The sequence below is a fragment of the Sciurus carolinensis genome, chromosome 17, assembly GCF_902686445.1.
Source record: "Sciurus carolinensis chromosome 17, mSciCar1.2, whole genome shotgun sequence".
Classification (NCBI taxonomy): Eukaryota; Metazoa; Chordata; class Mammalia; order Rodentia; family Sciuridae; genus Sciurus; species Sciurus carolinensis.
The window spans coordinates 15,488,573-15,501,965 of NC_062229.1; the positions used below are offsets into that span (position 1 = coordinate 15,488,573).

The 13,393-nt window shown below is 66.5% G+C and overlaps 2 protein-coding genes across 4 annotated transcripts in view; one reads left to right on the top strand and one right to left on the bottom strand.

The window, feature by feature from the left end:
- Nucleotides 1-6,796, top strand: part of Cc2d1a (coiled-coil and C2 domain containing 1A) — a 15,205-nt gene extending 8,409 nt beyond the window's left edge. The window contains exons 13-29 of one of the 2 annotated variants that reach the window (XM_047530696.1): nt 118-229; nt 305-477; nt 1,821-1,943; nt 2,014-2,072; nt 2,149-2,265; nt 3,769-3,842; nt 3,911-3,969; nt 4,066-4,117; nt 4,194-4,293; nt 4,377-4,467; nt 4,711-4,848; nt 4,928-4,992; nt 5,462-5,525; nt 5,610-5,736; nt 6,124-6,200; nt 6,268-6,315; nt 6,383-6,796. In XM_047530696.1, the coding sequence (XP_047386652.1) occupies nt 118-229; nt 305-477; nt 1,821-1,943; nt 2,014-2,072; nt 2,149-2,265; nt 3,769-3,842; nt 3,911-3,969; nt 4,066-4,117; nt 4,194-4,293; nt 4,377-4,467; nt 4,711-4,848; nt 4,928-4,992; nt 5,462-5,525; nt 5,610-5,736; nt 6,124-6,200; nt 6,268-6,315; nt 6,383-6,403 (1,500 nt within the window). In that variant the 3' untranslated portion in view covers nt 6,404-6,796. The remainder of the gene's footprint in view (nt 1-117; nt 230-304; nt 478-1,820; nt 1,944-2,013; nt 2,073-2,148; nt 2,266-3,768; nt 3,843-3,910; nt 3,970-4,065; nt 4,118-4,193; nt 4,294-4,376; nt 4,468-4,710; nt 4,849-4,927; nt 4,993-5,461; nt 5,526-5,609; nt 5,737-6,123; nt 6,201-6,267; nt 6,316-6,382) is intronic. The other variant, XM_047530697.1, reaches the window with a different exon arrangement.
- A 376-nt stretch (nt 6,797-7,172) lies between these two features.
- On the bottom strand, nt 7,173-11,462 carry Podnl1 (podocan like 1). Of its 2 annotated transcripts, XM_047531873.1 has the most exons (10): nt 11,325-11,462; nt 10,917-11,144; nt 10,360-10,453; nt 10,100-10,164; nt 9,920-10,029; nt 9,494-9,650; nt 9,206-9,321; nt 8,174-8,831; nt 7,618-7,766; nt 7,173-7,533 (listed from the first exon to the last, which is right to left on the bottom strand). In XM_047531873.1, the coding sequence occupies exons 1-10, from the start codon at nt 11,325-11,327 to the stop codon at nt 7,362-7,364; spliced, it is 1,752 nt and encodes a 583-aa protein (XP_047387829.1). In that variant the 5' UTR covers nt 11,328-11,462; the 3' UTR covers nt 7,173-7,361. The 2 variants fall into 2 exon arrangements, with proteins under 2 accessions (XP_047387829.1, XP_047387828.1); XM_047531872.1 differs by having other exon boundaries at nt 9,494-10,164.
- Between the last annotated feature and the right edge of the window lie 1,931 nt (nt 11,463-13,393).

Consider the following 13,393-nt stretch of genomic DNA (forward strand, 5'->3'; position numbering starts at 1 on the left):
TCTGCCAGGTGGGCATGTCACAAACTCAGCTGGTCCTAGCTGACGTCGGGCCCTGGCCTTGGGGAGTGACTTACCACAGGCACTGGGAAACCCTGACTTCTGTCCGTCCCTCCGCAGCAAAGCAGCTCTTCAGCCCCCATGGCCCAGTCCAAGGCCCCACCCTCCAAGGCCCCCCAGTCAGGATCAGCGCCCACAGCCAAAGCAGCCCCCAAAGCCACGTCCACCAGAGGTAAGCGGCTCTCCCTGCCCAGCCGCCTGGCCGCCTCACTCTGGGCGGCCCCCACAGAGGCCTCTCTGCCCGCAGCCCAGCAGCAGCTGACCTTCCTGGAGGGCCGCAAGAAGCAGCTCCTGCAGGCTGCTCTGCGCGCCAAGCAGAAGAACGACGTGGAGGGTGCCAAGATGCACCTGCGCCAGGCCAAGGGGCTGGAGCCCATGCTGGAGGCCTCCCGCAACGGGCTGCCGGTGGACATCACCAAGGTGAACCCTCCAAGCCTGTGGGAACTGTCCAGGTGGCCCTGGCTGCTGTGGGATCTGGAGCGTATTAATCAGAGGCCAGGCTAAGCTGCTGTAACAAGTAGGCCACCCCCCCCCCCCGCTGGCAGCCAGAGTGGGACAGACACCCACAGTTCTCGCCTGTGACACTCAGGGCAGGCTGAGCTCTGCAAGGAGACCGCGTCCCTCCGTCTGGTTGCTCTGCCCTACCCAGGGGTCGTCCTGGAACACGTGATCAAAGTGGCTTACTGCCCTGGGAGTCCCCACGCATGTGGGGAGGGGTGAGAGAAAAAGGCAGAGCAGTTTCCTATAAAGGAAGTGACGTCACTTTTCCTTGTCTCCCAGTGGCCAGGACTCTCACATGGCCACGCCAACCTGCAAAGGAGCCTGGGATGTGTAGTCTTGCTGAGCCACTGTGTGAGCAGTACACCAGGCCCCGGGACCCCGTGTGGGGACAGTTCGCAGATTCTGCCACCTCGGGCAGGACTGTTCTCTCCTGATGCTCTGAGCATCAGTTTTCTCCTGGGGAGGTGGGGACAGTGACTCCTGCCCTAAAATCAGCCAGGATTCCTGCAGTGAAACAGCATCCACAATAGAAAACATTTGTGGAGCACGTACTGGGTGTCCAGCCCTATGCTGTGCACAGGGACAGAGCGTTGAGCAACCAGACAAAAATCCCCACCCTCTCGGAGCGGATGTCCTAGTTGGGAGACCAACTGTCGCCCAAGAGACCCAGCATGATCTGCCTTGTCGCCTCCCTTCTGTGTCTCCTCCACTGCCGCCTCGCTCCTGTCCTCCAGCTGCCTGGCCTCTGCCCTCGCACATCGGGCACCCTCCAATCTCAGGGCCTTTGCACATGCTGTTCTCTCCCTGGCGTGTGCCCCACCCGCACTGCCCAGACCCCCGCTCGGCTCGCCCACTGCCTCCTCTCTTGAAGTCTCTGCTCGACCACTTTAAGGAAGGCTGCTCCCGCCTCGCATCTAAAATCCCTCCCTTTAACCAGACCTCTGCTCTTCCTCCCAGTTTTATCTTCCCCGCATCCCTTACTACCCGGTACCAGGCCGTGGTTTGCTCCCGTCCTTCGCTTGTTGCCCGTGAGAACGTCAGCCCCTCGAGGACAGAGATTCTGGTCTCACGCTGCTGTGTCCCTGGCCCCAGAGCAGGGCCTGCCCACAGCAGGGGCTCTGTAAAGACGGCTGGGATGACGAGGACGTCCGTCCTCAGACGGCCGGAGGCCCATTGGCAGGCCCAGAGGCCGGGAGGCCCCCAGAGAAGAGTGACCGTCCCGCGGAGCCAGCAGCGGCCTGTGCCCATGCCCCTCTCCCCAGGTGCCTCCCGCTCCCGTCAACAAGGACGAGTTTGCCCTGGTCCAGCGGCCCGGCCCGGGTCTGTCTCAGGAGGCCGCGCGGCGCTACGGCGAGCTCACCAAACTGATCAGGCAGCAGCACGAGGTGAGGGCCCGGCCGCGGGGCCAGCCGCACCAGGGCCAGGCCCCAGCCTCACTGCCCTCTGCTCCCGCAGATGTGCCTGAACCACTCGAACCAGTTCACCCACCTGGGCAACATCGCCGAAGCCAGCAAGTAAGTGCCCGGCCCCGCCAGGCAGCCCGGCCGCCACCCGGGCTGTGCCGGCGCTGAGCGGGCCCCTCACTGGCAGGTTCGAGAAGCTGGCAGAGGACTGCAGGCGGAGCATGGGGACGCTGAAGCAGGCCTTCGCCCGCGCTCTCCCCACACCTGCCGCCCGCTTCGAGCAGAGAACGTTTAATGTCATCAAGTAAGGCCCCTGGGGCCCCCAGCTGGCTCACACCGGGGTGGAGCTCGCTCCCCGGAAGCCGGTTTAGGACTTAGCTCTGGAAGAGTTTGGCTCTATGGGGAGAGCACAGAATGTGCAAAGGCCCTGGGGCAGGCACAAGGTGCCAGTGAAGGGCAGTGAGGGGGTGGTGACAGACACTTGCGGAAACACACTGGGAAGCTCTAGCAAGTGCAAAGGCGGACCTTGGCCCTGGAGGCTGAGTGGGCCCACAGGACACCAGAGACGTGTTTTGGTTTGGGTGTTGTTGGTCGTGGCTCCTGTTAAGTCCTCCTGCCTCCAAGCAACGGGAACTACTTCCCCACTGTCTAGATGAGGTTAGGCACAGCCCCTGGGCTTCAGGGTCCCTGCCACACCCAGGAGAGCCCACACCCATCTCCCGGGCACCTCACCTCTGCACCCTGCCCCACTCCCGTGGCTCTTAGAGTCTCCCTGGTCCCTCCTCCCTGGTGTCCACAGGGCCCTTGCACCAGCCGCTTCCTCTGCCACAGGCCCTCTTCCCCAGGTCTTGGTATGTGGTGTCACTGCACTGTCACGTCCCCTGGGTGCCCTCTCTGGACAGCCTGTGTAGAGCAGCCTCTCCTGAGCAAGCTCAGTTCTGTCCCATGTTGGGCTTCTTGAATTCTTCTCTGGTTCTGTTCTGGCCAGCTGTCCATTCGGTTAGACTGGTTTCCTGAACCCAGGGACAGGAGTCTGTTTATTTCTTTGCCCCCAGTAGCTAGGGCACATAGTAGGACTCAAGAAATAGGAAGTGAAGGAAAGGTCTCATAGAACCTAAGGCATTGGTTAGCACATAAGAGGTACTCAAAAATATGTCACATGAAGACAGGTCACCGAGCGGCTAGGACACTGACTAGCACACTGTAGGTACTCAAGAAATGTTAAATGAAAGGAAGGTCTCCCAGCAGCTAGCAGTCTGGCAGGCACATAGTAGGACTCACTGAATATTAAGGGACGGTCCTACAACAGCTAAGGCATTAGCTGGTACAGAGTAGAACTCAAGAAAATTAAGTGAAGAGACATTTCTGCAGTAGCTAAGTCACTGCTGGGAGCATAGTAGGTGCCCAAGAAATAGCATTCAAGGACGGGAAGGTCCAGCAGAAAGGGTACATGCTGGCACTCAGTAGGACTCGAGCAGTATCAAGGGAAGCTCCCACAGCCTGGAGTGGCACCTACTAGGTGCTCGAGAGATACTGTCCCATGAAGAGGAGGTCCCCAACAGCAAGGATGCCGGCTGGTGAATAGTAGGGGGCTCAAACCAATGAAAGGGAAGGCCCCACATCGCTAAGGGCGCTGGCTGGCACGGAGTGGGTACCCAGTGAGGATGAGCAGACCACAGAAAGGACCCTGAGCGGAGAACCAGCCTGTCTGATCCCAGCTGGTGCACAGGGGCCACAGGCCAGGGTGGGGTCTGCCCCCGCCCACTGCGGCCAGCTGAGCGCCTGTCCCCGCCTGCCCGCCCCGAAGGGTCTTTTCCGACCTCAGCAGCAGTGACATGCTCCTGTTCATCGTGAAGTGTTCCAACCTGCCCACGCCCCCAGGTGAGGGGCAGGGGCGGGGGGGGGGCAGGGGCCACCGCCTGCCCGGCTCTGACCCTCGGTTCCCGCAGGGCTGTCCCCTGGTGACCTGGACATCTTCGTGCGGTTCGACTTCCCCTATCCCAATGTGGTAGGTGGGGAGCTGCGGAAGGCAGAGCCCGGCCCCCCAGGAAGTCCCAGGCTGGACCCTGGGCGCCTGACCCTCCTCCCTCCTCTCTGGACACAGGAAGAAGCCCAGAAAGACAAGACCAGCGTGATCAAGAACACGGACTCCCCTGGTGAGCCCGACGCCCAGCCGCCCTGTGCGGGGGCGCCCGGGACCACCCCGACCCCTCGTCTCTGTTCCCCTCGCAGAATTCAAGGAGCGGTTCAAGCTCTGCATCAACCGCAGCCACCGCGGCTTCCGCAGGGCCGTCCAGACCAAGGGCATCAAGTTCGAAGTGGTGCACAAGGGGTGAGCGGGCGCAGCGCGGGCCGGGCGACTGGCGGGCCAGAGGAGCGGCCCCGAGCCCACCGCCCTGTCCCCGCTGCACACAGGGGGCTGTTCAAGACCGACCGGGTGCTGGGGACAGCCCAGCTGAAGCTGGACGCCTTGGAGACGGCGTGCGAGGTCCGGGAGGTCCTCGAGGTGAGGCGGCTGCGCCCCGTGGCAGCGTCACCCACACGGGCCCTTCTCTGACATCCCCAAGTCCCTCCCTGGCCTCCCCACTGACCAGCCCCGCACGCATCCAAGACCCTCCACCCTGACCTGCTGGCCGTGCCGCCGCCGCGCAGGGGCTCTGTTTGGACATCGCCCTGGTTCTCCCGGATCCCGGTCCTGGGCTCCAGCCCTGCCTACTTCCCGCCCCCAGTGTCCCCTCACCCCACCCAGGTCCTGGATGGCCGCCGGCCCACGGGGGGGCGGCTGGAGGTGATGGTCCGGATTCGGGAGCCGCTGACAGCTCAGCAGTTGGAGACGACGACTGAGAGGTGGCTGGTGATCGACCCCGTGCCGGCAGCTGTGCCCACAGTGAGACCCTGCCTGGGGCACCCTGGGAGCCGGGCTGTGCTCGCGAGTCGGGACTCACCGGACTCGCTCTCCTCTGAAGCAGGTCGCTGGGACCAAAGGGAGGGCGCCGCCCATTCCTGCCCCCTCGAGGGAGCCAGGGAACAGGTATGTGGCTTCACCTCTCAGCCCCTCCTGGACAGTTTCCCATGAGGCACAATTGGACCACGTCCCTCTCCTGCTTCGGTACCTTTCCTCTCACGGTTCTTCTGGAGGATTCAGTTTAAACTCCTCACTTGATGTTTAAGACCTTTTAGCATCTGACCTTTGCCAGCAGATCCTGGCTTCTCTTTCCCCACTCTCTCCTGCTGGAGGCCATGTCTGGTTTTCACTGGTCTCTGAGCTTCTGAATTCTGGGACCTTTGGCACCCCTACCCTGCCCTTGCTTCCTGGTCCTCTGCCCAGCTCCAGCTTCTCCCTTGGGTCCCAACTTGGCCGTCATCTCCAGGAACTTGTCCTGTGAGCCCCGCAGCACTGGGGTGGGCCTGGCGTGTCTCCCTCTGGGTCCCCAGTGCCCATGGTGTCTGCTGAGTCAGTGGGCTGGGTGGGGAGCCCTGCAGCACCTCCCTCCCCGTAGGTCGGCCCGACCCCTGCACAGCCTCAGCGTGCTGGCCTTCGACCAGGAGCGATTGGAACGGAAGGTGGGCGCTGCCCCTCAGGGCTCCGGGCTGGAGCGGGGGCCGCAGGTCCAGGCTGGACTCTGATCGCACCCTCTCGGTCCTCAGATCCTGGCCCTGAGGCAGGCACGGCGGCCGGTGCCCCCAGAGGTGGCCCAGCAGTACCAGGACATTGTGCAGCGCAGCCAGTGGCAGAGGGCACAGCTGGAGCAGGGGGGTGCCGGCATCCGCAGAGGTAGGGCTCGGGGACGGGCATCCACGGGGGGCTCGGGATGGCCTGGGACCAGGGCCCGGGGACGGGCATCCACGGGGGGCTCGGGATGGCCTGGGACCAGGGCCCGGGGACGGGCATCCACGGGGGGCTCGGGATGGCCTGGGACCAGGGCTCGGGGACGGGCATCCACGGGGGGCTCGGGATGGCCTGGGGCCAGGGCTCGGGGACGGGCATCCACGGGGGGGACTTGGGGATGGCCTGGGACCAGGGCCACTCCAGACGGCATCTGGAGGGACAGCGACTTGAGGATGGACCTCCGAGCTTGGGGCCCGGGGCGCCATCCACGCCCTGGACTCGGGCGCAGAGGCGGGAAGGCCGCGCCTGCGCCTGAGCCCACCCTGCCCTCAGAGTACGCGGCCCAGCTGGAGCGCCAGCTGCAGTTCTACGCCGAGGCGGCCCGGCGGCTGGGCAACGACGGCAGCAGGGTGAGCTGGCGGCCCCGGGCGCGGGGTGGGGACTCCGGCTCCCCCACTGACCGCCCATTCCCCGCAGGAGGCCGCCAAGGAGGCGCTGTACCGGCGGAACCTGGTGGAGAGTGAGGTGAGCGCTGGGCCGCGGGCGGGCACGGGGTCCTGTGGGGGCCGCCCTGACCCAGCCTGTCCCCCAGCTGCAGCGGCTCCGCAGGTGAGGCCCTGGAGCGCGGGCAGCCAGCCCTCGGCCTGCTGCTGGGAAGAGCTGACCGGGCCGCCGAGCCGCCGAGCAGACAATCAGCGGACAGTACACTCTGGACTTGTCCCCTAGACCCCCAGCCCTGCTGGCCCCCGGCAGGGCCGTCGGGTAGTGCCCCTCACCCAGGCCTGGCCGCGTGGGCCTGGGGGTCCTGTTTGCACATCCCGAGGGAGGGTGGCCGGGACCCAGCCGGGAGAGCCCCGCGAGCACTTTACTCCCTGTCCCTCCCAGCCTTAGCCCACACCCCTACACCCCAAAGAGGCCGAGGCCGAGCCCTGCAGCTCCTGCTGCACTGCCGCGCGGGACCCCAGGACTGGGCATGGAATAAACAGCCGGGGCCACACCGGCTCAGCTCCGTCCTGCCTGTGTCTCACTCTGGCCCGGGGCCGCCGGTCTCCCCCACCCACACCCCACCTGGTGCCGTGGACGGTGACTGGCTCGCCTGCCGCAGGGTACTGCCGAGGGTCATGCATCGTCCCCTCTTGGTCCCGCAGGGGGCCTATGCGTTTGGGGATCAGGCTGGGCACGCATTGTGTTGTAGGGTGACCCACTGGTGTCTCAGGACCTCAGAGTCCGGCCCTGCTGGTCCCTGACCAAGGGACCTGGAGCCACTTAGCATCCCAGAGCCTCCTGTCTCCAGGGCAGGGTGAGGAGAGCTGGCTGCACGGTTGTGGCCGGAAGGCAGCGGGCAGCGCCCCAGAAGCATGCCTGGCCCCGGGTGAGGGCTGCAACCTCAGGCTTTATTGTGGCCACCTCCATCTGGGGTGGGGTGGTCGGCACACCGAGACGCTGAGGCCAGCAAGCTCCCGCGGGTGCTCGGGTCCCTGCCGGCCGGTGCCTGAGCAGCTCCAGCCCCTGGCAGAGGCGGCCAGCGTCCCTTCTGTCCTCGGCCTGGGGCGGCCCTGGGGCCAGGCCACTCAGCTAGGTCTCGCTTGACTCAGCCCCCGCCGTGGCCGCGGCCGTCGCGGTACCGTGGACGGCAGCTGGACCAGGACCTGCTCCGGGTTGTCCGCCGTGTCCACCACGCGCAGATGTGGGAGGCCCAGGAAGGCCTCGGCCGAGATGCTTGTCATGTGCAGCCTGTTGGCCCTGCGCGGAGAGGAGAGGTGAGGGCGGCAGCAGGGAGGGCCGCCAGCCAGCGGGCTGTCCCTGCCCACCCGCCCTGACGGGCACCTGAGGAAGAGGGTGCGCAGGCGGGGCGTGCCCAGGAAGGCCTCGGGGCCCACGGAGCTGATGCGGTTCCCCTGCAGGTGCAGCTCCTCCAGGGCCTCGGGCAGGTCAGGGGGCACGAAGGACAGCTCGTTGTAGCTCAGGTCCAGCACCTGTGGTGGGGAGGGCCGGTCACCCCAGCCCCCGCGTCCCCATCCCAGGTCTCCTCCCTCCCCCTCAGGGTTGCACGACCTTCACTCCACAAAGGTGAACTGAGCAGGGCAGACCCTGTTGTAGGTCCCGGGGGCACAGGGCGGGGCGCCCGCTGCTCGCCAGCCTCTCGCCCTCCTCACTGTGACTCTGCTGACCGTCCTAACCAGGGAGGGCCGGAGCTCTGCCGGCTGCCACTGCGTCCCTGGTGCCTGGAGGCCCGTCCTCCTGGGGAGGGCGGGGTGGCCCGGGAAGAGGCCCCCGCCGCTCTGCCTTACCGACCCAGGCTCTGTGGCATTGCAGGACCTTGGAATGGGGGAGCCCTGGGACAGCCTGGGGACCCGGGGTGTGGCCAGCCAGCCTCCCTGACCTGCAGGGCCTGCAGCTCATGCCAGGTGCCGGGCCCGATGTCACCAATGCGGAGTCTGTTGTGCGCCAGGCTGAGCTCGCGAAGCTGGTCCAGGCCTGCCAGGGGCTCCGGCTCCAGGGCCCGCAGCTGGTTGCGCTGGAGCCGCAGGGTGTGCAGGGCAGTGGGCAGGCCCACGGGCAGCCGTGTCAGCTGGTTGCCAGCCAAGTCCAGGCTGCGCAGGGCACGGAGCCGGCAGAAGGCCCGGCGGTGCACGTGGGCACTGGCCAGGCGGTTGTAGGCCAGGTTGAGCTCCGCCAGGCCAGGCGTGGAGGCCAGGTCTCGCGCACCCAGCACGGCCACGTGGTTGTGGGGCATCACCAGGGCCCGCAGGCGGCGGGGCAGTGCCATGGGCACCTGGACCAGCCCGTTGCCGTACAGGTGCAGCGTGTGCAGGCCCCGCAGTGGCCGCAGTGCCCTGGCCGGGAGCCCAGAGGCCCCCAGCTGGTTGTGCTGCAGCAGTAGGTAGCGCAGGCCCTTGGCCCCCCGCAGCCGGGCCGCCTCCACCTGCTGGATGCGGTTGCGGCCCAGGTGCAGCACGGCCAGGGTCCGGGGCAGGCCTGCAGGCACCGTGGCCAGCTGGTTGTGGGACAGGTCCAGGTACTCCAGGCTGCGAAGCTTGCTGCTGGGAGAGAGGCGGTGTCAGGCGCCCTGAGGGGCTGCGGCGAATCCCATCGGGGCGCCTGGGGAGGCCTGGGACAGGTGAGGGGGGACCTCAAGCTCGGGAGCTGGTCCAGAGTGCCGAGCTGTTGCAGCCCGATGGCTAGCTGTGGGGGTGACCAGGACAGGCCCGGGCCTGAGGGGCAGCTGTGTGAATGCTGAAACCTCAATGAGGAAGCGCAGGGGACGAGGACACGGCCAGGGCCTCCGCTGAACCCAGTGCACAGCAGGCCCTCGTCCAGCGAGGCCTGGGGAGGCGTGGGAGGTGGGCTGAGCACTGGGGTTTGCCCCGGAGTCCTCAACCCCTGCTGCGGGCGCGAGACCGCACCGTCCCACCTGAAGGTGGTGGCATCCAGGCCACTGTCCGTCAGCTGGTTGTGCTGGAGGTAGAGCTCACGGAGCTGGGCCTGGCGGCTCAGGGCTCCTCGGGGCACCTTGGAGATGAGGTTGTTCTGGGTGAGGAGAGAAAGCGACTCGGGATCTGGGACCGGTACAGGGAGCCACAGAAGGCTCTTGAGGGGCGCGCCCAGGAGCTGGCCCTCCTGCTGCTGGAGTTGTGGGGTCCACTGGAAGGATGGGCATCGAGGTGGCAAGGCGGCCCCAGCCGAGGGCCAGGAGGGGCACCTGCAGGTGGAGGTGCTCTAGTGAGGCGGGCAGGCTGGGTGGCAGGTAGCTGAGCCGGTTGCTGGAGAGGCTGAGGGTGGTGATGGCGTCCGAGCCGCGGAAGGCATCCGGGGGCAGGCCACCGTTGCTCAGCTGGTTGTTGTGGAGGTACACGGACCTGAGGGGAGCCAGGCTCCGGCCACCAGCCCGCCTTGCGAGGCCTGGGGCCCCCACCCCAGCCCAAGGCCGCCCGCCGCGCCATGGAGGGTGAATCTGGGGAGGGGGCGCCAGTGTCCCCCTCGCCCAGAGTGCTCCGGGCGTCCCCGCGGCCCGGTAGCCCCAGACTCTCCAAAGCAGAGGCATGCCCGCGCCCCCCAGCAGAGCCGCACCCCACCTGACCCCCAGGACGGGCCGCGGCCCCTCAGATGGGTGGGCGGCCCCGGCTACCTGAGTGCAGGCTTCTCCCCGAAGGTGAGCGGGAAGACCTCCGCCACTTGGTTGGCAGCCAGGTCGGCGACGCGGAGGGAGCGGGGCAGGAACTGGGGGGCCGCTGAGAGCTGCGAGGCACAGGGGCTGGTCCCGGAGCCCCAGCCCCGCCCCCCGCCCCCAGCGCTGGGCGGCGCTCACCTGGTTGTGGGCCACGTAGAAGTGCTGCAGCCGCGTCAGGGCCTCGAAGGCTTCGTCCGGCAGGCCTGGGGCGAGGAGGCCGTGGGCCGAGGCCGAGGCCGAGGCCGCCCCGCCCCGCCCCCTCCCCTTGGGAGCCGCCGCTCCGCCTGCGTTTCCCCCCCGCTGGGCACCGGGCGTTTCTGGGAAGAGCCGCAGAGCTGCCCACAGCCCTGGGGGCGGCCGCGACCCGGGTCCCACGTGCATGCGCGAGGGGTCCTGACCCTCCGAGGAGATGAGGTTGTTGTGCAGATTGAGGGTCCGCAGGCCCCCGAGGCGGGACAGCTCCTTGTAGGGGAGCTCGCGCAGCTGGTTGTTCTGCGGGTGGGCAGGGCGGGGACACCTGTGACCCAGCCTGGCTCTTGGACTCATCGCCACAAGTCAGACACCCCAGTCCCCCCAGGCGGCCACACACAACCCAGTGCCCCCCAGATGCAGACCCCCAAACCTCCCCACTCTGCCGCCTCTCTGGACCTCAGTTTCCCTCTCTGGGACACAAATGCCCCATTTGGACGGACCCTCTGAAACCCCACAGCTACCAAGACTTTGACCCAAACTCCCACGGTCCCTGGTCAGCCCCACAAGTCCCCTGACTACCCCAGCATCGGACCCCTGGCATCCCAGCCGGCTCCCCAGCACTCACCAGGGACCCCAGTCCCAGCCCACCCCGCCCCTCGCGCAGACCCACATCCAGGGTGTCCCCGGCACATGGCCCACCCCTCCACCACGGCTCCTGTCCCCACAGCTCCTCTCATCCCTGACCCCTGGGTCCCTGCCCTACCTGCAGGGAGAGGTACCGGGCGGCCCTGGTGACATTGTCTGGGAACAGCCGCAGGTCCAGGCCAGCGCAGTCCACCGTGTCAGCCCGGGGACAGGAGCAGCGCCAGGGGCAGGCCCGGGGCGGGGGCTGCGAGCTCTCCCCCAGGTGGGGAAAGGTGGGGTCCTCCATGTGGGGGGCGACCGGGGGTCCCGGCAGCAGCAGCAGCAGCAGCAGCAGCAAACTCAGCCGCTGGGAGCGGAGGGAGGGGTCAGTGTGGCCCCCGGCCAAGTACGGGGTCACCATGGCGACAGGAGCATCCCCTCATCCGGGGAGGGACCAGAGGGGGGGCGCGGCCGGCATGGACCACCTAGCCAGCGGGCAGAGCGGGGCTGAGGTCGGGCGGGCCCCTTGGACCCCGCTGCACCTTACCATAGCCAGCCCAGCTCTGCCTTCTCGCCCAGACTGCACAGGCTCCGGGTGCAAGCCAGGCCGTCACCTCCTGCAGCCTCTGCTGTGGCCGCCGCCCTCCATCTCCCAGCGCAGCCCCCCCATCTCCCAGGGGCTCGGGGCAGCTGGCCCTCCCCTCCCCCGCCCCAGGGAGGGAGGGCAGGCGGCCGGATGGGGTGGTGAGGACAGCCCAGCCCCTTGGCCCCCCTGCCCAGCCGCCCAGCTCTGCTTCCGCGACCTCAGCCAGCCGGCCGCAGAGCGAGGAATGCTCGGGAAGGCTGAGATTCGCCCCGTCTGGTATTTGGGCCGACCACAGGCGCAGGGGCGGGAGGGAGAGTGGGAGGCCTTGGGGAGCCGCGGACTGTCCCCAGGAGCTGGGCCAGCAGCAGGGGGTCAGGGAGGCCTGCCTCAGCCTGACAGCCCAGACACCAGCCTGGGGACCCTTGGTGGGGTCTGCCATCAGGACCCTCCTCCTCTGCCAGCGACCTTGCTGGTGGTCAGACACCCCCTACCCAAATGGCCACAGCCACCTGAAAGGAAATGACATGTGCAGAGGCAGCGGCGGTGGTTATGAGTGTGAGCTCGGTGCCAGCCTGACCGGCTTGAACCCCGACTCCACCACCTCTCAGCCTCAGTTTCCCCCTCTGCAAAGTGGGGCGATGGCCGTCTCACCTCCCAGGAGGAAAATGCAGTAAGATAATACTATGCTGGCTTCTTGTCACTGTGACAAGATACCTGAGAACTTCAGCTGGCGGGAGAAAAGGTTTCCTTGGGCTCATGGTTTCAGAGGCTCAGTCCATGGTCAACTGACTGCATTGCTTTGGGCCTGGGCTGAGGCGGAACCTGGAGGTAGACGGGCGGCAGGGCAGCCAGGGAGCAGGGGGGGCGGGAGCGAGAGAAGAGCTGGGGCAGGCAGGTCTCCACGGAGACCCCCGGGACCTTCCCTGCCCCAGGTCCTCCCATCACCTCCACTTAGCAAGGGCCACCTCAGTGGACCAACCTGTTGATCAGAGACCAGCGCCCACGATCCAGTCACGCCACGAGCCCCCTCCGAGCTAGTTGCTTAGGGCCCAGGTTCCCAGGCCCGAGTCTGGGGGACAGTCCAGGTCCAGAAAACCACAAACACCTAGGAAAGACAGCGCCTGCGGGACCCAGGTCCCCACCCAAGGCCACACACCCCCAGGGCCGCCTCCGCCAACTCACTCCCACGTGTAAAATGGAGGTGAGAGAAGGTCCTCTGCCTCAAAGGACTGGCACCAAACGAAAGGCCGCAGTGGGTGGGAAGTTCTGCCCTTGCCGGCCACTCGGCTGGGGAGTGCTGAGTGGTGGGCTGGGCCCGCTGGGTCTGAGCATAATGGAGGTGGGGTCTCCCAGAAGCAGAGCTGGAGAGGAGAAGGGACCTGGAGGGAACAGGGGTGATGCAGGGAAGGGAGGGAGCCATCCCTCAACAGTGAGTGGCCAACAGGGCTGTCGACCTGCCTGGAACTTGCCAGTCTTAACCCCAGGGAAGCAGCAACAAGAACCAAGCTGTTTGAGGTTCTGAAGGGCCTCCAACTGCGAAGGATGGAGGACCCAAACTGAACCAACTAATGCAAACGAGCATGTATTGCCTCATGAATGGGAAAGCTGGGGGCATATGTCCTTCAGGAACGGCTGGATCCAGGAGCTCAAGCAGTGTCCTCCAGGTGGATTCCCTCTCTGCCTCAACTCTACCAGCAGCCCTCGCTGTGCAATGCTGTTATCCCAGCAGCAGAATGTGTACCACACCGGCTTCAGCAGAAAGCCCCAGGCTTGAATCTCATTGGCTTAGCTCTGGACACATGTCCACCCAGAACCAATCCCTAGGGCCAGAAGGATGGAATGTGCTGCCCGGCCAGGACCCTAACCCCTCCTCCCGTAAATAACCCCCTGGCCTTATCTCCCTGCAAGGAACTCTCCTCCCTCCACACTGCCCTGCCCAGCTCTGCCCTGCCCAGCTCTGCCCTGCCCAGCTCTGCCCTGCCCAGCTCTGCCCAGCAGGAAGTTCCACAGGCACATTGGCGGAGTGCAGT